Source organism: Excalfactoria chinensis, chromosome 8 (assembly GCF_039878825.1).
Source record: "Excalfactoria chinensis isolate bCotChi1 chromosome 8, bCotChi1.hap2, whole genome shotgun sequence".
In the NCBI taxonomy this organism is placed as follows: domain Eukaryota; kingdom Metazoa; phylum Chordata; class Aves; order Galliformes; family Phasianidae; genus Excalfactoria; species Excalfactoria chinensis.
Genome location: NC_092832.1, coordinates 8,466,633 through 8,487,315, shown reverse-complemented (window position 1 = coordinate 8,487,315; position 20,683 = coordinate 8,466,633). Strand labels below are relative to the sequence as shown.

General features: G+C 50.6%; 3 protein-coding genes across 4 annotated transcripts in view; all 3 read right to left on the bottom strand.

Moving 5' to 3' along the window:
* Positions 1–6,517, bottom strand: part of ATF6 (activating transcription factor 6) — a 71,087-nt gene extending 64,570 nt beyond the window's left edge. For both annotated transcript variants that reach the window (XM_072343133.1, XM_072343134.1), the window contains exons 1-7: positions 6,399–6,517; positions 6,225–6,301; positions 5,533–5,629; positions 5,221–5,315; positions 4,582–4,711; positions 4,220–4,426; positions 1,476–1,696 (exon numbers count right to left, since the gene is read on the bottom strand). In XM_072343133.1, the coding sequence (XP_072199234.1) occupies positions 1,476–1,696; positions 4,220–4,426; positions 4,582–4,711; positions 5,221–5,315; positions 5,533–5,629; positions 6,225–6,301; positions 6,399–6,468 (897 nt within the window). In that variant the 5' untranslated portion in view covers positions 6,469–6,517. The remainder of the gene's footprint in view (positions 1–1,475; positions 1,697–4,219; positions 4,427–4,581; positions 4,712–5,220; positions 5,316–5,532; positions 5,630–6,224; positions 6,302–6,398) is intronic.
* Positions 6,518–6,667: 150 nt separating this feature from the next.
* On the bottom strand, positions 6,668–15,531 carry LOC140255672 (P-selectin-like). The gene is made up of 19 exons (XM_072343462.1): positions 15,453–15,531; positions 15,236–15,333; positions 13,273–13,653; positions 13,094–13,201; positions 12,749–12,931; positions 11,163–11,348; positions 10,840–11,025; positions 10,517–10,702; positions 10,194–10,379; positions 9,890–10,075; positions 9,567–9,752; positions 9,244–9,429; positions 8,941–9,126; positions 8,618–8,803; positions 8,016–8,201; positions 7,770–7,892; positions 7,353–7,383; positions 7,014–7,105; positions 6,668–6,894 (listed from the first exon to the last, which is right to left on the bottom strand). Exons 2-18 carry the CDS (start codon positions 15,291–15,293, stop codon positions 7,051–7,053), a joined length of 2,799 nt encoding a protein of 932 aa, XP_072199563.1. The 5' UTR covers positions 15,294–15,333; positions 15,453–15,531; the 3' UTR covers positions 6,668–6,894; positions 7,014–7,050.
* Positions 15,532–19,361: 3,830 nt separating this feature from the next.
* On the bottom strand, positions 19,362–20,390 carry LOC140255829 (1-phosphatidylinositol phosphodiesterase-like). The gene has a single exon (XM_072343751.1). The coding sequence runs from the start codon at positions 20,388–20,390 to the stop codon at positions 19,362–19,364; it is 1,029 nt and encodes a 342-aa protein (XP_072199852.1).
* Positions 20,391–20,683: the final 293 nt, after the last annotated feature.

Sequence of the window (20,683 nt, the reverse complement as noted above, 5' to 3'; positions counted from 1 at the left end):
GCCAAGTGCTTTGCTGAGTCACACTCCATTACACAGGTTCACTGATATGTGGACTAGGACTCTCAACAGCAGGAGATTTGAAACACTATTACAAAGACGACAAAGTAAAACACAGCAGAGACCATTCTCTCTTGGTTAAAAGGAGAGAATGTCAGCACTAGAAAGTATGTGGTAACAGTGTCTGAAAAACAATCCTACAAGTTTTAATTAAAACGTGCAAGACAATTTGAAAATACTAATGCAGTTCTCTTGCATAGTTACATAAATCTACCTCTGTTTTGGTCCAGCACAGCCAATGAGCCTGTTAACACACAGTATCTCTTCACCCAGATAGATATGCTTTCCAGCAAGAAAACTATGTAAGAGTTCCATTGTTCAAGAAGAAACCCCTCAAAGTTCTGCTTCATAAGCAAAGATGCAACTCTGTTTTTCCAGATTTGGATCCAACGTCTAACTGAAGTTTCCAAGTTAGTAGAGGACAGTTTTACCACTAACAAGACAGGCAGAACAAAAAACATCTGAAGAACCTGAGTCCTCTTTGCATTAAAACTGTGAACAGTGCTTGTTTCTGTGCATGAGAACAGTTCTTGATAGCAGAAATAGGCCATTTGGGATGGAAATTCTTTTGCAAAGCATGACACTATTGAAGAAAGGGTAGAAAGTGAGTCTGAGCTACCAAATAATTAATGCATTGGAAAGTTACCCAACCAGCTTGACATCACCCCCGTGTTCTGTATTCATGCCAAATTAACACACAGGTAATAGGCACAGCTAACTTACCTTTAGTACAGCAATGCTAATTTCTGCCTGCTGAGTAGAGGGGTTAAAGGCTTCAAACGTTAAGTATCCCATATCACACCTTATTAAGTTGCAGTTATTTAAGGTTGCTCCAGTTTTATTTGTCCTGCGTCCTTTGGAATTTCGCAAAGAACAACTTCCCTAACGTTCACATTTGTTGATTTCTTCACTTCAAAGGCATAAAATTAATTGCCTTAATAATACCTCTCACATAATTTATTTCAGAAAGAGAGGAAGCACAGATGGTGAGTGAGTGTCCTTAGGAAATACTAATGACTGAGCACTTCTCATCTCTGCCAGAACCCACAATGAACTGCTGCCAGCTGAAAAGCACTGTGAAACTCATGATCCTTGCCAGGTAAGTGGGTCACAATACAGTAAAATGTGATGGATGCTGCTTTGGATGGACACTGCTTTCTCCCCCACAATGAGGTGCAATAGGGCACAGCTCACAACAATTGCACCAGGAACACTACAGCAAAGAACAATACCCTGAGAGCCTAAAGGCCACAAATAAGAAGCATCTGTCCCCTCACCCAAACACACCTTCCTTCACTTCAGGCAACAAAAAAGTCTGAAGTGTCCCAGTGGTCCTAAGACATTCAGTACGCAGGTAACTGAAAACTGGTTAATGCCAAACTCAAATTATTGGCTATCATCACACAACCAGTACTTACATCCAGCCCCACTGCCGGTGTGGTGCTTTGGAGCAATGGTTTAGTCACTGTGATTTTGCCATTTGTTGAGCCATTACCAGCAGTCGGGGGCAGCGCACTCACGGGGTGATTGTGAAGCTGTGTGGTCCCTCCTGTGACAGCAATGACTGGCTGGGAGGCAGGAAGCACCCCAGAAGCCTGCAGCTGCACCACTGCAGGCTGAGGAAGCACCACTGATTGACCTAGAACATGAGAACAAACATGAGTACTCAGCGTATGGAACGTGAAATGGATTTGTATATGATCTGTTAATAGAGCAGCAATGATACAGGTGGTAGGAAGTCTTGCTCCCCTGATTCACAGTAGTCATTTTTAGCATTATTATACTCCACAGGGGAAAAGGAAAAATGTCTCAAAAGAAGTCTGCATGGCTCTTAACCTTAATCCATCTTGCAAACCCAAACCATACCTATTAAGGGAATCCATTACTTCAGTCTCTCTCCCAAAACCCAATGGCTCTTCAAATTTAATTAAAAAAAAAACCAAAAAAACAAAAATCAACACTTTTTAGAAACATTACTTGCTTCAGTATTGCTAAACTTGAAGCACACAAAGCAACTTTTTAAGGAACCTAAACAGCTTATTGTTATTCTTCTTCCTTTTGTCCATCTCTGTTCTACTGCTGTGTTCAGAGGAAACGTTACTGCACAGAAGTGACTCATATACACACACACACACACACACACACAAAAGATGAAAAGAAGAACAAAGTTACACTTTCAAAACACAAGTTAACGCCTCAACTCACACTAAGACTAGACCAAGTTGTTGGAAAAAAAGTACTGCTGTATATTAGAAACACTACGCACAAACTGAACGGAGCTTAAAGAAAAGCAAGCAGAAGAAATGAGGTAATTTCCAAAGAGCTTTGAAAGGGAATTAAGAACACTCAGATCCAAGAAATTTCAGTCCAAGAACTACATTTAACTCAAGCAGGTGCTCGAGTAATGTTTTCTTGCATGAAAACACATGAACATCTCTTTAATCCTTTGTAACAAGATGACCTGGCTGCCTTTTAGAAGCAGCACATTCCAGCTGACATTCCAAGCAATATGCATGACTCTGTGTTACAACACTTAGCCAACTTTCTGGAAGATGAAGTCATTTACCTAACACTCCAAGGTCTTATGTTTGAGGTGTAGGATTAGGTCTCCTTATTGCAGAGATGATCTTAAAAGGCACAGTAAGTTGGCGCTATCCTATTTAAGAACTTCAAATGGTAAATTTGAGATACTTCCAACAATTTTTTTACACGTAGAACATGTGATGGTCTAACACTGTGCTTTCTTCTTCTAAGCTTTCATGAAAGGGTCTATAAAGGCATCGTTCTTCACACTCCTTGAAATTAAAAGGCACATCTTAATCTTCTGCTACGTGCAGGGAATTTTTAACAATGAAAGAAATGCCTATGGTTTTTGTGACAGGAGTAGCACTATAGAATTTTTAAATGTGCCATCAAAGCAAATATGTTCTTTCTCTCCAGTGCCTCATAGAGGCTACTCTCAGGGAAAAGAAGCTGCTCCTCAACAGTACTGTATTTATAAGAAAACAAATTCATACCTCTGACATCCCTTATTCCAGATGGTATTTTATCAGCTGGAACATCAGACAGTAAGAATTAGGTCACGCTGACTGGGCTGAGCTGTGTTTTAAATAGTCTAACAATCTTAGGCATGTTACAACAAATGTCAGCCTCTCCAGCTACATCTTAGCTCCTGATGGATGAGCAATTAGTAAGAAAGACATTTTTCACTATTGTAATAATTTCTAGATACTTTCACTGAATGTATTTATCTCCTTTCCCTTCCAGTCATTGCTTGTGTAGTCAATTGCAAGAATCTGCAGCCATCAGGTGGTGAGAACAAGCAACTGCATCTATTTCTGCAATTAAAAGTAATATTCCTGCTCTCTTAGCAGAAGAGTAAGTAATGCGTGGGACTCTGAAATGAAGAACCAGGCTTAAATAAACTAGTTACAGAGTAACAAGAGGAATGAAAACATACAGATGGACACGCCGGTGGCGCACGGTGTTAGAACCGCCGCTTGCAACACTGGAGGCCCGGGTTCGAATCCCCCCTGTGGCGCAAGTGGATAACTGCCGCTCTGCTACACTAGAGGGCTCGAATCCCGGGAGTTGGACTCGATGATCTCTAAGGTCCCTTCCAACTCGCACGATACTATGATACTATGAAATGATTTGCCTCATTATCATCAGCTTATAGTTTTAAGGAAGTACTTAACTCCTAACACCCACTCTCCTAACTTTTAGCAGATTTTGTAACACCTTATTTAATGTTATTTATTTAGATAAAAAGACATAAACTCGGGTTTCACATGGGTGAAAATGGCTTATTGCTCCTTCTCAAGCTTTCAGGTTTCACTCAGCCATCCTAACTGACTCTACTGAGCCTCCTTTGGTTAAAACAAGAGCACGACTGGATTAACCTTATGTATCACTTGCCAATCACAAGTAGAGCAGAGCAAAAGATCCATTCCACAGGAACCTGTTGTTTTTCACACAGCTATGTAAGAAATATATAGGCCATTTTCTCAGCAAAAGCTTTTTCAGCAAAGCATGCATTACTCTTCTTTTTAATCCTAGCCCTCCTGTTTCACCTGCCAAATCTAACTTCAATCTAGAGACTATCCCAAACAGACATGGTGTTTACCCCCAGGACCTGGCTCCATGATGACAATTCATCTACCTTTAGGAGGTGCTGGCTGGATGTTAACAACTGGCTGATGCTTTGGCAGTGGCACAAGTGTTGGGAGCGTCTGAATAATGATGGTTTTAGCTGGGATGCCAAGGTTAGCCTGAGCCTCAGGTACAGCAGGCAAAAGAGGTTTTGGTTGTATCGATGGCCTAGACACTGTCTGACCACATCTCTTCAGAGTCTTCACAGAATTATTCACTAGGAAAAGAAAGAGAAAGAATTGGATCAGAAATTCTAAAGTGAAAAACTTCAGTAGTGATAACATGGCCTTTGGTATGTTTCATTATCCATTTATATCCATTAAAACTGATGTATCCATTGGTGTGGAATTTAAGTAGCTCAATCTCTCATACCAGACCGAGAAGTGATGCCAACAATTGGTTTCTTCTCTGCATCTCCTTCAGGGGATGCGGGGCTTCTGGAGCTCTTGCAGTAGAGGGAGATAGGAGACATCTGGGAACTGCAGCTGAAGTCCATATCATCCTGCAAACAGAAAGTAGACGAGACTGCTGTTTCAGAAATGGATAAAAGTGACTACTAGAAATTCAGAGTACAAACGTCTTTCATCACAGGTGTTACTACTGCAGGAAATAGAAAGAAATAGAAAGGCTTTCCTTTGCTATCTTATTCTAGTCAGTGCCAGGTACCACTGACAACCAAAGCAGCAACATTCCATACCAGCAGAACAAAAGAGTGAAGAGACCAGCAACTGCTAGACTCAAACGCCTTTAGAAGGTATTTTGCTTGGCAAACAGGCCAGTAGACACAACTGAGGAAACAGAACTGAGCATGCTTTTTTAGGAATGGATTGCAGGACTAGAAGAAGGAAAACATAATTGAAGGAAAGTTGTTTTTACAAGGGTTGAAAAACAAAAACAATTTCATCTCATGCTATGAAGTTGACCAAATAGATTAATCAATGCTTTTTTAGCTTGTCTCAGCTGGGCCTGAGTTAATCTTGCTATCTGTGTTACATGGAGGTTTCTGCATACAGGCACATTCTGCACTGGAGAGTCCACAGATGATGGAGAAGGGACTGAACAAGATGATGGGGCTGGTGATAAGGGCTCCGTCTTCACATTTGCATCTGCAAAAGATAAATAATTTTTCTCTGTACAAGTCTTTAATAAGAGCAAATCAGTAAGGAACATCACTCTACACCAGCTATTTAATTCCCAAAGCAAGACGCAGCAGAAAATTGTGAGATTAAAGATACTTCTCATCAGCACCATAAAGCTGTAACAGCTCACCCTTGTGGAGCAGGATGGAACTATCATACCTGCCAAATTCAGCTAGTAAGTTACCTGAAAAAGAGTGGCTTGCAATATTCCAAAGGTCCGAGTCCCAGGACATCAAATCCAAGTCAAAATGGAAGTTATACAGATCGTTGTCCTGAAATGACTGTTCAGAAAGAGAAACAAGATAAGAACACAATATACACTGAGACCATCAGCTGTTACACTCTCATGCTTATGTTTCTGGTCAAGCAAGGGGACTGTTGCTTCAGTTGGCCTAAGGAGCACAGAGATAACAGCCTTGAGCGGCACATTCTGAACTGAAATAGAATCATAGAATTACCCAGGTTGGAAAAGACCTTGAAGATCATCAAGTCCAACCACAGCCTAACCAGTACCCCATCTCTAAAAAATCCTCTGCTAAATCATATCCCTGAGTACCACATCCAAACGGCTCTTAAACACATCCAGGGATGGTGATTCAACCACCTCCCTGGGGAGCCTATTCCAGTACCTTACATGAGACAAGGCTTCTTTTAAAGCTTGGAGCTGTAGGACACGAGCATTTCAGGAATACCACTAATGGCTGTACTGCTGTCAGTAATTTGAAAAGCAAAAGTTCTAAGTGCAGTCACTAAACCGCCCTGAATAACATACAGGATTGGTGACTCGCTGCCATCACTCTTCCTCTCCATTGAACGCTTAGTGCTCTTTCATCATCGGATCTGGAAGCACGTAGTAAATGACAGCACGGTACTCACGTCTGGTTCATCCCTCGCAGCACGCCGCGACTCCGCAGCACCGAGCAGCTCGCCCAGCTCCTCGCCCAGCACCGTCTCTGCGGGGAGACAGCGGCCTCAGCACCGGCTGCGCAGAAGGGAGCCGAGCTCCACCCGGCCTCGTACCCCTCCCGCCCCCGGCCCAGCCGCTCTTACCCCAGTCAAGGCCGCCCCCCGCCGCCGGCAGCAGCCCCGCGGGCTCCCACTCGGCCTTCGCCGCCGCCATCGCTTCCTCCTTCCTACTCCCGAACACGTATACTTCCGGCTAAAGCCCCGCCCCCATACGGCAGCCGCAGGAGGACAATTCTAGGCCCGCCCCCGTCGCGCTCCGCACCCACGTGGTGACCGCCTCGCATTGAGCACACGCGGAGCAAGGTCGAGGGCAAAGGTGTTTATTGAGCGCCCCTTGGCACGGGCACGGCCCCAGCAGCAAGCCGGGGAGGAAACGGGGCTACAGTCCGCTTTTCCACGCCCCTGCTGCTCTTCAGAGGCCTTGCCCACGCGTGGGTATAGGCTAGTGTGGGCACGGAGCTTTGCAGTCCCAGCCCCTTAGAGCAGCTTCAAGCCAGCAGGCAGCGAGGGTCTGCAGGGCAAAGCGAAGTACCGTCAGGGCTTGGTGCTGGTGGGGACAGGGCTCCTGGCTCTACTTCACCTGAGATGGAAGAAGTGACATAAGTGAGGTGGGGTGGTGGGGCTGGGCTTCCCCTCCCCGAGTTTTCCCCTCAGATAAGCCCACTTGCTGCCCAGAAGGAGATGATTTTTCACGCACACCTTCCAATGTGCTGCAAGCACTGAGCTGGCATTCACCTTACAAGGTGGAGTCATAGGCTGCGTTGGTGAAGATGCCTGGTGCCCCTAGGTCACTGGGAAAAAACACAGAGCGTCAGCTTAGGGTAAGAAATGAAAAGAAATAGGAAACATCATGCTTGCATGAGGAAAGTACTTGTATCTTAGCCATTTCCCCCCAGGGGCTGCACCCATTAGAGGCTACCTTTACTGCTGTAAAGGCAACCACTCATGTGCAGACAGAGGTGATGGTAGTAGGGAGTTGTCCACAGAGATACCCACCTGTCTGCAGGTAGAGACCCTTCTGCCAAGTATAAGTCTTACCTGGTGGGGTTAAGGAGCTTTTTCTTCTCCTCTGAGAGCAGTGTTGAAGTGTCCATGGAGAGTGCAGGTATAAAAGAAAGAGTCAGATCTTTTTAGTGAAGGGCCTGAGAGGCAGCAGTAAGATTTGACAAGCAGAAACAGATTTGTCACGCAGCCCCATTCCATCTCATGCTGGGATAATTGCCTTTTCCCCCTTCAACAACGATGGTGCTTTTCTGGCTCTGCCCCCAAGTTGTAGCTGGTGCCTCTCAGTGGGGAACTGCTGTTAGACTGGGCCAACCCACAGCACACAGGACATGGACTGAAACAGTCACATCTATAAACTCTTTTCATCAACCCACTTTCCTTGGGGCTCTGTAACCTCCTGGTCTGAGAATCCCTAGCCAAAGTACCCACTGGCTGCGGGTGTTTCAGTACCTCTGTCACTGAGCTGCTTGGCAAGCAAGGCGATGAGCGTTCCGGAGAGCACAAGGCCAGCTGCTGCCAGAGCACTGGTGCTGGTGTAAACCAGAACTTGTTTTAAAAAGGCAGAAGAATCCTCTGAAAAAGACCCGCAAACACTCAGGTTGTTATCAGAGGGATTACACAGAAGCAAAGCTGCTGGGTGCCTCCTCCACCCTCAAGATACACCATAGGAGGCTCGGAAGCGCAGCCCCACCATACCTTCACAGAGTGGGGGTTGCCTGGTCCAGTTCCCTGTTGCTGCACACCTGAGCACCTCTGCTCCCATCTGCATAAATCCTTCCTTGCAGGAAAAGGTGCAAGTGGAGTTGAATGTGAAGTTCCCATATGGATGAGAACAGTAGAGGTGGCCGTGGTTGGGGGCATCCAGCACCGGACAGCTGATGGCTGCAGGTAGAGCAGAACAGCAACATCAATGAGACAGAATTGTTGGCAGTGAAATGTGGGCACAAGAGCCAGCTGATGAGCTGCCATGAGCTGAGGTGCTGAGGGAAAAGGGATTGTGGGGAAAGCAATCTGCTAGTACAGAGCAGTGGGCACTGTCCTGGCAGTTCTCAGAAGAACTGGAGACTTCAGAGGGTCTGCCTCCCCATGGTGCTGTATATCCACTGTGCATAGCCCCACTGGGGTCACAGAAAGCGTCAGGATAAAGGCAGCAATGGGGGGCTCCCTTACTGCATCCTTACACAGCTCCATTCCACTCACACCACTTGAGCACACATGGCTCAGCTCCTTTATCTCACAGAGGGAGACTGGGGACAGATTCTGAGGAAGGGGAAACTCTGTGACCACCACAGCACTACCTTGGCACTGCGAGGCATCCCCGGCCCAGGTTCCAGTGGCCATGCAGTCCCTGCTGTGTGACCCCATCAGCTCAAAGCCTGGCTGGCAGGAGAAGTAACATGTGGTGCCAAAGGTGAAGTTCCCATGGAGGTGGGAGCAGTTCAGCTCTCCATGCTCTGGAGCACTGAGCATCTGGCAGGTGACAGCTGAGAAGTAAAAGAAGCACACCTGAAGCAGGAGCCAGGGAGCTGCAAGGCTCAGCTTCTGGGATGAGAAAGCTAATGAACCTGAGAACATCCCAGGGCCAATCTCAGGCCAGTAACATCTTTACTGACAGCTCTACCTTTGCACTGTGGGGTGTCCCCATTCCAGATCCCCTTGGCTGTGCACTCATGGTGCTGAGGCCCCATGATTTCAAAGCCTCGCTGGCAGGAGAAGTAACATGTGGAGCCAAAGGTGAAGTTTCCATGGACATGGGAGCAGTTCAGCTCTCCATGCTCTGGAGCACTGAGCACTGGACAGGTGACAGCTGCAGGGGAAGAGGCACACTTCAAGCAGGAGCCAGGTTACTGTAGGATTGAAATGTTGTGACCAAGAGGCTAAAGAACATCCTAGTGTCATCCCAAAGCTCTATCAGCATCTCTACCTTTACATTGTGGAATGTCCTCAGTCCAGTTCCCCGTGGCCAAGCACTTGTGACTCTGCGTCCCCATCAGCTCAAATCCTGGCTGACAAGAGAAGCCACATGTGGTGCCAAAGGTGAAATTTCCATGGAGGTGGGAGCAGTTCAGCTCTCCATGCTCTGGAGCACTGAGCACCGGGCAGGTGATGGCTGAGAAGTAAAAGAAGCACACCTCAAGCAGGAGCCAGGAAGTTGCAAGGCACAGCTTCTGGGATAAGAAGGCTAATGAAGCTGAGAACATCACAAGGCCAATCTCAGACCAGTAACGTCATTACCAACAGCTCTACCTTTGCACCGTGGGGCGTCCCCATTCCAGATCCCCTTGGCTGTGCACTCATGGTGCTGTGGCCCCATGAGTTCAAAGCCTGGCTGGCAGGAGAAGTAACATGTGGAGCCAAAGGTGAAGTTCCCATGGAGGTGGGAGCAGTTCAGCTCTCCATGCTCTGGAGCACTGAGCACTGGGCAGGTGACGGCTGAGAAGTAAAAGAAGCACACCTCAAGCAGGAGACAGGGATCTGCAAGGCTCAGCTTCTAGGATGAGAAGGCTAATGAAGCTGAGAACATCCCAGGGCCAATCTCAGGCCAGTAACATCTTTACCAACAGCTCTACCTTTGCACTGTGGGGTGTCCTCAGTCCAGGTTCCACTGGCCGTGCACTCACTTCTCTGTAGCCCCATGAGTTCAAAGCCTGGTTGGCAGGAATGGTCACACTTGGAGCCAAAGGTGAAGTTTCCATGGACATGGGAGCAGTTCAGCTCTCCATGCTCTGGAGCACTGAGCACTGGGCAGGTGACAGCTGCAGGGGAAAGAGGCACACTTCAAGCAGGAGCCAGGTTACTGTAGGATTGAAATGTTGTGACCAAGAGGATGAAGAGTATTATAGTGTTGTCCCAAAGCTCTATCAGCATCTCTACCTTTGCATTGTGGAATTTCCTCAGTCCAGTTCCCTGTGGCCAAGCACTCGTGACTCTGTGACCCCATCAGCTCAAAGCCTGGCTGGCAGGAGAAGCCACACGTGGTGCCAAAGGTGAAGTTCCCATGGAGGTGGGAGCAGTTCAGCTCTCCATGCGCTGGAGCACTGAGCACTGGGCAGGTGACAGCTGAGAAGTAAAAGAAGCACACCTCAAGCAGGAGACAGGGAGCTGCAAGACTCAGCTTCTGGGATGAGAAGGCTAATGAAGCTGAGAACATCACAAGGCCAATCTCAGGCCAGTAACATCATTACCGACAGCTCTACCTTTGCATTGTGGGCTGTCCCCATTCCAGGTTCCATTGGCCAAGCACTCATGGTGCTGAGGCCCCATGAGTTCAAAGCCTGGCTGACAGGAGAAGCCACATGTGGTGCCAAAGGTGAAGTTCCCATGGACATGGGAGCAGTTCAGCTCTCCATGCTCTGGAGCACTGAGCACCGGGCAGGTGACGGCTGAGAAGTAAAAGAAGCACACCTCAAGCAGGAGCCAGGGATCTGCAAGGCTCAGATTCTGGGATAAGAAGGCTAATGAAGCTAAGAACATGCCAGGGCCAATCTCAGGCCAGTAGCACCTTTACTAGCAGCTCTACCTTTGCATTGTGGGGTGTCTCCGTTCCAGATTCCATTGGCCAAGCACTCATGGTGCTGTGGCCCCATGAGTTCAAAGCCTGGCTGACAGGAGAAGCCACATGTGGAGCCAAAGGTGAAGTTCCCATGGAGGTGGGAGCAGTTCAGCTCTCCATGCTCTGGAGCACTGAGCACTGGGCAGGTGACGGCTGAGAAGTAAAAGAAGCACACCTCAAGCAGGAGACAGGGAGCTGCAAGGCTCAGCTTCTGGGATGAGAAGGCTAATGAAGCTGAGAACAAGCCAGGGCCAATCTCAGGCCAGTAACATCTTTACCAACAGCTCTACCTTTGCACTGTGGAGCATCCTCAGTCCAGGTTCCACTGGCCGTGCACTCACTTCTCTGTTGCCCCATGAGTTCAAAGCCTGGTTGGCAGGAATGGTCACACTTGGAGCCGAAGGTGAAGTTTCCATGGACATGGGAGCAGTTCAGCTCTCCATGCTCTGTTGCACTGAGCACCGGGCAGGTGACAGCTGCAAGAGAGAAGGTCTCAGGACAGGATTTGGGTAGAACTGAATACAGAGATTAGTGCTTAATCCCAACCTAATAAACTCCAATTTGTGGTGACATGTCTTTGATCTTCCTTTCTTACCTCAATACCAGATGGCAAGCCTCACTTCCTTGGACACAGTGGTAGAACTGTTGGTCCAGTGATTTTTGCCCCACATGAGAAGCAGTTACTTCTGTACCAGGACCTGGTTTATCCCTGGCATTCTCTGGGTTACCATGGCAAAAGACCATGGACGCCTTAAACAGAGCCTGTTTCCCTATAGGATGCCCACCTTCCAACCCAGCACCCAGACACACTGGCTCTGTCTTTGTAGTGAGAGAGGGGCTCTGACCAGGCACCCTCAGCTGTGCACCACAGCCTCTCCCACGTCCCTGTTGTGCCCAGGGCACATCCAGCCCTTCCACAGTCAGAACCTGTTCTTGGTGTTGGAATAAACCCAATTGGCAACACTCACTAGCACAGCCCTGTTATCAGCATTGGCAACCACGTCAGCCAAAATTAGCAGAAAAGAAAAATCAATCATACGTCAAGCAGGAAAAAACAGCTGTGCTCTGGAAAACCAGATGCGGGAACTTGGAAAGTCAGGAGCAGGAAAGGTCAGGGCAACTTGCTGGATGGTGCACGGGGGGACTTCCACAAAACTGACATCACAGCAGCCCTTGGTCCCTGCTCCCTTAGGAGCAGAAATCCCTGGGCCACCAGCCTACTTACCCCTCCTCTCTGGCAGCACTAACTGCAAGGCAATCTGCTAGCTTTAAAGGCACGCATACTGCTGGGGCTCTCCATACAGGAGATACCCCTTTGTGCCTTTTACATGCTTCAGGTCTCAGTTTGTCATATCCTTGTACACACACGTAGACCTGTTGTACAGAGTAGATGGAGCAAGGCTCCACACAAACCCCAGCCCAAAATAGCTCAGTGCCTCTGGGGTACCAGCAGAGCAGCTACAAGCCCTCAAGATGCCAACAGGAAGACTTTCTCTGCAAAACACACCACAGCTCATTTCTTTTGCGGCTTTCTCCCCACAGTGGTTTCCTGCCTGCCCTGTTCCTCCCCATCTCACTGCCTTTTGCCCTTCTACCTAACCCAGTCAGAGTGCACCCTTCCCCCAGCCGTGTGACAGCTCCCATTCCTCTTCTTCAAGTCCTTCTGAAGTGGCCAGCAGCTTCTTGAGGAGCAGTCAATGCCTCTCAGACAACGGAGGTGCCAGGACGCCAGTTTTGCCCCAACACAAATAGGGAGCGAGCATCAGCACATGGAAAATTGCAAGGGTTTGCTGCATCTACACACCAGAACCCACTGTGGAAATGATGCTGAACATCAGTTCCATGCTCCAGAGCCCCAGTCCATGGCAGTCCCTACCTATGCACGTGGGGATCTCTGCCGACCACTGCCGCTCATCCAAGCACTGCAGCTCATGCACACCTCGCCGTTCAAACCCCTCTGGGCACCAGAAGGTGCAGGTGGAGTTGTATCTGAAGTCTCCAAAGGGATGGCTACAGTTCATGTACGCTCCTCCGGGCTTGAGTATAGGGCACTGCACAGCTAGGAGAGATGTGGCCACAGCCTGTCAGCAGCACGACAGAATCATGTGCTTTGCTGGGGCTTGAGCTCTCCAAAAAAAGAAGGGTCTTTTTGGAATACACAGCTGCAAGCACCATCCAAGACAAGCACCTCAGCCCCAAGAAGAGCCTAATGGGTACTTACCATTCTCACAGTTGTCCCCTTCAAAGCCAGGGTGGCACTCACACTTGTAGCTCTGGATGACCTCCACACAATCACCATGCAGGCCACAGAGCAGGGGCTGGCAGGAGACTGCACACATTGACCGTCATCAAGGGGTGCTCTGCCCTGCTCCCAGCCCTCCCCGTGTTCTCACCACTCACCCTTGTAGCACAGTGCCTTCTTCTTCTTCGTACAAGGCTCATCGTTCCACTTGCCTGCCTCTGTCTGCCGCTTGATGTAGATCTCCACACAATCCTGGTTGGACCTGCGGTTGTTGGGCTCCCCAGTGGCCCAGTTGGCTTCTTCCTCTGTCAGCACCTTCTCTGTACCCACCCAGGTCCAGACACCCCTCCGCTTGCGGATGCCAAGCCAGTAGTATTTGCTATGATAGGGCAGGGTACGATTGAGGTATTCAATCTCCTCCTTGTTCTGGATGGCCACCAGGTCAGTGAAGAACTCCTGGCAGTATTGCCTGGCAGTGTTCCACTCAAAGTCCTCCTTGCTGTAGTTGTATGTCCAGGCTCCCACCTGCATCACCATGCCTGCAGGAGAGGATGTAGTCTGGGATCACTGCAGGAAGACAGTGCAGGGCTGGGTACAGGGTCAGCGTGGACCTGAGGCTGGCACCAGGGCCAAGAGCCACCAGCAACTGGAAGCTAAAAATGGGGGAAGTGTGGATGAGAACAAAGTTCAAAGAGGGGACATGGAGATGTGTCAGGATCCAGCATGGCAGAATGAGTCATGGTGGGGCAGAGGGGCAGCAGAGAAATGAGGAAGGTGGGAAAGAGCTGGGGCTTCCCTCCCCATAAACATCTCCCAAAGAGTTCCTAAAAGCACATCTCCTTCTGCAAATGTAAAATGGTACCACATGTGTGGTTTTGTTGTTTGGTTGTTTGTTTTCCCTTCTGTATGTAATTTACAATACTACAGGAGGATCGGTTTTGCACAAGAAACAAGCCCAAGCATGCCCCCACACCCAAAAGCATCCTTACGCCATGCTGCACACCTGATCCAGAGGTGGCCCAAATAGCTGCAGAACACTGCATTGCAAAACACAGCCTTGCAGAAAGCAGTTTATATCCTGGCCATGCCCACCAGTGAAGGCAAAGCCCAGATTAACTGGAACCCACACCCAGAAGTGGAAGGCATTTTGATGAAATACTGCTTCTGTTTCACACCACAACTTGATGTAATCGAGAAGTTTTTGCCCCCCAAAAAGCTTCCTCTCTTCTCCCTAGATGCAAGTATGCCTGCAGCTGTGGAAAGCAGACCAAAAGCAAGGTGGGGAGCAAAGTCACTCCAAGCAACAGGCCTGAGGTACCCTGTTACAGGAGAGCACATCTTACGCTTTCATTATGAAGGCAAAGGTCTGGGCACTGCATGTTATATGCAAATACAGGGCTTCACAAATCTAACCAGGGCTTTAGCTCAGCCAGTTATTATACATTTTCCTATGCAAAATCCCTACAGTTTGTCTGGTTTTCCTTGTGGAAGATCCAACTACCCATTTTGTTAAACAAAACCAAGAAAAAGGTGCTCTTCAAAAGCAGCCCAGCTCCTCATTTCCTAGAGCTCCCCAGGCAACCACTAGGAACCTGCTCTGGCCCCACCAACTCCCCTAAGTATCCCAAGGAAGACCAGACCCCAGGAAAGACCAGGGAGCATGTCAACAACCTTCCTGTCATGCAGACACACTCTTACCTCATTCTTCCAGCTCCTGCAGCCCCACGTGCTCAGTCTTATCCCCACACACCTTAGCTGAGTCCCACCTGGGTTCCATTAGCAGCCCTGGCAGCCCCCATGCCTCCAGCCCTGTGCAGCTGGGCACAGTGCTTGCAGCACTCAAGGTGCATTTGCATTTTTGTTTTCCTTGCAGACCTAAACCTCAGTCTCCTCCTGACACTTCTACTTTTGCCTTTGCTCTTCTGCTGATTTGCAAAAGGTCTTTTGTAGACTGAGCCACACCACACAGGATTTCTAGGACAGAGCACATTCCTTGCCCCATGCGGTGCCAATGTGCAAAGGAAATATCCTACAGGCACCAAAGCCATGTGCCTGTGGGGCCCCCAAAATAACTCCGCTGCCCTTCTCCAGTTTCCCTCAGGGTCATGGTGGGCACCTTACCACATGTGAAGGCAGCGATGCTCAGGCAGCAGACACCACAAGAGCTGAGAGCCCACATCCTCCGAGCTTAGTGCTGTCCCACAGTGGTGCCCTGCATGCTGGAGAGAAGGGCATGAGCATGCATTCTTGTCAGCTGCAGGGTACCCACCCGCAACCCTCCCTGCCCCCTACACGAGCAGACCCCGCTGTCCCCATGGGAAGAAAAAGGCAGACCTACCACAGTGGTGCTGCGGGGTGCCTGCTGCACCTTGCCCTGGGCAGGCAGCACTGCTCACGCTTCCTTCAAGCCTCAGAGCATCGCTCCCTCCCCCCAGTCTCTTCCCCTCCTGACCCAGCCCTGCTGCCAGCCCGCATCCTGCCCTGCTGTGTTCCCCCACCGCCAGGAAACTGCTGCCAGCTGGAGACTTAGACCCCAGTGAGCGGCCAGCCTGGTGTGCAGCCACCCAGAGCCCTCCAACCCACCATGTCGGTGGCAGCAACAAAGAGAGGACAGGGTAGGATGAGATGTGTGGACCTGCAGCAGGCAGAGCAGGAACGTGGTGCGCAGCTCCTGGATCCTGTTGCAGGCTGTGAATTGTCATATACCACTCAAGGCCAATTAGTTGTACAATGTATTTTCCTGTTTCTGCCTGTTAAAATCTTTATGAGAAAGGTCCAAAAACAGGATGGGAGAACTTCCCCCCTGTTCCTTTATGAACTTCTACCGATGCTTCAGGAAGGTGCCCATTGTGTGCAGCATCACCATCTATCTATTTTTACATGTTCTGCTTCTAAGTAATACCATTTTGGCAGGGTTTTCTGAGGGAATTAGTCTGCTCACTTCCAGCTAAAGCCAAGGCAAGAGCCCTTTGGGTCACATGCATGTTCCAGTTCCAAGAGAAATAAATGATGCCCCAGTGGGACTCCCATGACACAAAAGCAGGAACCCATCCCCAAAATCCATAACTCATTACAGTGACTTTCTCCTTGGCCAATGTAAATGAAATTCTGTTCCTGTCCTTTGTTATCATCCTTGCAAAATGCTTTAGTGCAATTCTCCCTCTTTCTGCTCATGCAGTGACCCAGCAGCATTCGCTTTGCCAGCTCCCATGCAGAAATTGTAGCTTGGGACAGGGAATGACATCCCAGTGGGCAGAGAGGATGATGGGGGGCTGCTGGGCAGGGGGACACTTCAGGAAGCCACAGTCCCCTGAGCAGGACAAGCTGCTGCTGCAGTAGGACAGTCAGAGGGGTGTTGCTGGATGCTCAACCCCAGGGGAGGGCAGGAAGAAAATGGGCTGTGCCCCTGCAGGTTTCACTTCCACTGGCACAGGGCACAGCAGGGCAGAACAATAGAAAAGAAACATTCTCACCTTTATTTTTGTCATTACAAATAGTTTCTGGTGTTGCTGTAAAAGCAGAAGTGAACTGGCCGAGACCTGAAGGTGGACACTGCAAGGAGAAGGATGCAGCCCTGAACCCATGCTTTATATGTAAAGGAGAAGGGTATATGTGACAGAGGGGAATGAGGACTGAAATCAGTTCTGCAGCTCTCCTGGGAGACAGACAATCCCAGGGGTAATCCTGTTTTGCTGGTGCCTTTCAGGGCCAGCTCCTGGGCAAATATCAGCATTGTGAGGCTGAGTGGGGTGCTCCCCTGACACTTGGGAGGAGCCCCTCCCCATGCACACTGCTCTTGTTTTTGGCGGAGGCCCCATCCCTGTGTGGTTACAGCCCTCTCCTCTTCTTGAGCAATGTTCCCTGCAAACCGCAAAGGAACCGACTCACCCTGACGCAGCCTGAATGGAGCAGCTGCCTCTGACAACACCACAGGCACATTCCTAGGCACCTCCTGTGGTCCCCAGGACACGGAGATATGGGGCACCCCCAAGGGGTGCAGCCATCAGGTACAGCCCTGCTCCCACTCCCCTCTCCTCCCCCCATGCCACCCCATTTCCAGACCCTGCACCTAGCCAGGATGCTTTGAAGATACCTCCTGGGCATGGGCTGGAGATGGCTCCCCCTCTACAGTGCCACCATGGGGGCTTTTTGTCCCCAAAGTTGTCCCGAGCTGGGAGGTGCCTCTGAGTACATCTCACCTCAGTGCCCCTGAAGTGTGGCACACAGCACAATCTTTCTCGGAATCTGAAAGTGGTAACAGTTGGGCCACAGGAAGACATGTTTACTCAAATATCACCCCAACCAGGGCAGGGCAAGATGGTGGCACTGATTTGCTGAGCCAGGATGGGGTTGTCCTCAAATGTTCCTGGCATGCCCCAGGTGGAACAATGCTGGCTGCAAGGTGCTGGGGGCTTCGGGGCCCCTGCCTACCACAGCATGTCCCTCTTGCCCTGTTAATCCCCCTCAGAGCCATTTCTCTGACCCTGGAGATCTCAGCCTTGTGCCTTCACCCTGCAACAAAAGGACAAAGAGCCATATGGCATCGCTGCCATTTGTGCACCCCTGGAGCTGGCTCCTGTTGCCTGGCTGCAGCAGCACATGCCTGGCACGGGTAACGATTTGCCAAACAGGATGGTGGGGGTGGAGATAATGGAAACTTATCTCAGTGCTGGTGTTGTGAGCAGTAAACAAGAGGCCCTGCCTATCAGCATGAGTGCAGCCTGGGGCATCCGGTCCCACCCAGCCCTACTCACTGCCCTCGTGGTGCTGCCTCGTGTCCCCCAGACATCACCACTGCTACTGCAACAGTCTGGTTTAATGCTTTAATGCAGTCTTCTTATTTCAAGAGGGCAAGCCCAGAGGCGGATTCTGCTTCCTGTTCCCCCAGCATGTTTTTGTTCCCCTCTGCCTCTTCCCTTCCCCTCACTCTGGCTCTGTGAAGCCCATCTGACTCTCTCGCCAGCAGATCTGGCTCTGCAGCCGTACAGTTCCGCAAAGAGCCATGCAGATGAGCAGGTGAACGCATTCAGCCACTAGAGCCATGCCTATGGCCACTGCCAGCCCCACAGAGCAAACAATATCCTGTCCTCCTGCCAGGATATCCGGAGGCAGTCCTGGCCATGCAGCGAGGCCAGCTCCATTTTCCTGCGCACAGAAGCATCCTTGAGCACGTTCATTCTTCACCTTTTGGCAGCTGAGGGCTGAGTTTTCCTCTCCTTCCAGCCTCAGGCAAGCACCCTCTAGTGTTCAGCACCAACAGTGCTGTGATGCTTTCTGCCCTGGGACTTTGGTTATTTTTGTGCTCTTGAGGACCTTGTTCCTTGGAAAGTGTTCGTCTCCTCGCTGCTTTCTAGGTGCAGAACTGTGAAGACGTCTCTCCTGCATTCTGGTCCTGCTGTTTGTCTCAGGGTGGCTGGTTCCTCTCTCACAGTCCTCATTTTTGGGGCGAGACTCTGCAAAGAAAAGAACTCCACCTAAAATAATGAGGGCAGTCCCAGTATTTTGCTGTCACTTTGAAATGAATTCCTCCTTCTCCACGTTCTGACTTCCCACATCTGTGTTTTATCATAGAATCACGGAATTGTTTAGTCCAACCCCAACCCACACCCACCATGCCCACTGAACATGCCCTTCATTCAGTGCCATACCTCCATGGTTCCTGAACACCTCCAGATATGGTGACCCCACCTGGGCAGCCTGTTCCAGTGCCCAACCACACTGGCAAATGTTTCCTAATAAGACTCGTGCTTCAGATCCCTCACAGCCCCATTGCTCTTTTCTGGATGCATTTAAGAACAGGACCTTTCCACTCCATCCCATCACCTGTCCCTGAAGTGGACAGTCTCATTAGTAGGCTCTGCTGTGATTGGACAAGAGGAAATAGTTTCAAACTAAAAGAGAGGAAATTAGATTGGAAATAAGGAAGAAGTTTATTCAGTAAGGGTGGTGAGGCAGTGGCACAGGTTAGCAGGGCACCTCTGCTAAGGTCAGGCTGGATGGGGCTCTGAGCACCTGATGGAGCTATGGGTGTCCCTGTTCACTGCATGCCAGATCACCTTTAAGAGTCCCTTCCAACTCAAATGGTTCTATGACTGATTTTAGCCCCAGCTCCACTGAGGATTTTGCTGGCCCAGACCCACACCGAGGATCGCCCCCACCTCACCAACACCATACCTGGCTCCTGGAGGAATGCCATGCTCAGGGGCAGCTCAGGGCCGCTCAGCTCTGACTGCCAGCCCCACCGTTGTCACACGGATGTCACATAGAGGTGTCTCATTGCTGTGCAGGATCTCCGGGCACCCTTCCGCTTTGATGTCCGTCGGCTGGCACGTGAGGCTGCCCACAGAATGGGGGACACTGGCCCCAGTGGTGCCACCCGCAGCATTTGTCCCCGCTGCCTCTGGGATGTCTGAGGGGTGCTGGGGGCCTCTGGCACACCTCCATTTGTCCCTAAGGTGTTGCTCTCAATGATGAGCTGGAGCAGGCCTGCCCCAGGGAAGTCCAAAATGACCACTCCCCAGCACATTGGCTTCCCTGAGCAGCGCTGCAGGTGTTGGTAGCACTTAGGGTTGACGAAGCGGGCCACGTCCTCGGGGTAGGTGAAGAGCCCATTGCCGGAGCAGAAGGTGAGGTGCATGGTGGCAGGGTCCCCACTGGCTGCTGTGTCCAGGTGCCGCTGTGCTCGTGCCCATTTCCTCTCCAGCGAGAGCACATTCCACGCATCGCTGATGCTCAGCCGCTCATAGGGGATGCCCAGCACTGCCTGCTCCAGCGCCTCCAGCACCACGATCTTGCCCCGCACCTGGCCCAGTGTGGGCACCTCCTCTCGGCACCACAGCCGGCCCCGGCTTTCTTCCAGCAGGCAGCGCTGGAGCCTCGCAGCGAAGCGGGGCCGAGGGAAGAGGGGCAGCTCCTCCTTGATGCGCATCAGCACAGCCTCGCCGGGGTGGGAGCGGAGGAAGCGCAGGGTGCGACGCAGGACGCCCCGCAGGCTGACCCGCTGGAAGGTACACAGGTGATAGACGCGCAGCTCGCCCCTCTCCAGCTTGCAGCGCACGTCCAGGAAGCGCACGCCAGCCGCCAGCTGGGCCTCCAAGCCCCAGCTCTGGCAACGCAGGCGCCGGCCACCAAACAGGCTGAGGGAGTCGTGTGTGCCGGGGATGGAGAGGCGGGAGAGCGGCAGGGTGTCAGGCAGCGCTGCCATCCAGTCGGGGCAGCAGGCAGCAGGCTCGGCTGTGTTGTCGAATGCTGCATTGCGTCGGCACCGTGCATCCATGCTGCAGTGAACACGGGCACCCCAGCACCGGGCAAGCTTGTGGTGGTGGGGTGCAGCCTGTTGGATGGGGTGTAGGCAGTGACCGGCAGGCTGAGCGGGATGCTGACCATTATCTGGGTGATGCTCATGGTACACGTCATGGCCCTCACGTGGCACGTGCTGCAGGGATCCAGGCTCACTCCTCACCAAGGAGAGAACTCAGCAGGATGGAAAACTGTTGGGCTGATCCCGAAAGCAGCCAGTCAGGCTGCACACCTCCCTTCCCAGGAATCAGGACAAACGGGATCGGGCAC

Excerpts from the sequence above, each read along its gene's own strand:
- LOC140255672 (XM_072343462.1), bottom strand. The coding sequence starts at position 15,293 with ATGTGGGCTCTCAGCTCTTGTGGTGTCTGCTGCCTGAGCATCGCTGCC. Across the intron at positions 10,076-10,193 it reads GGAAATTCCACAATGCAAAG|CTGTCACCTGCCCAGTGCTC; the intron begins GTAGAGATGCTG and ends TTTCCCCTGCAG. Across the intron at positions 9,430-9,566 it reads GGACGCCCCACGGTGCAAAG|CCATCACCTGCCCGGTGCTC; the intron begins GTAGAGCTGTTG and ends TTTACTTCTCAG.
- LOC140255829 (XM_072343751.1), bottom strand. The coding sequence starts at position 20,390 with ATGGATGCACGGTGCCGACGCAATGCAGCATTCGACAACACAGCCGAG.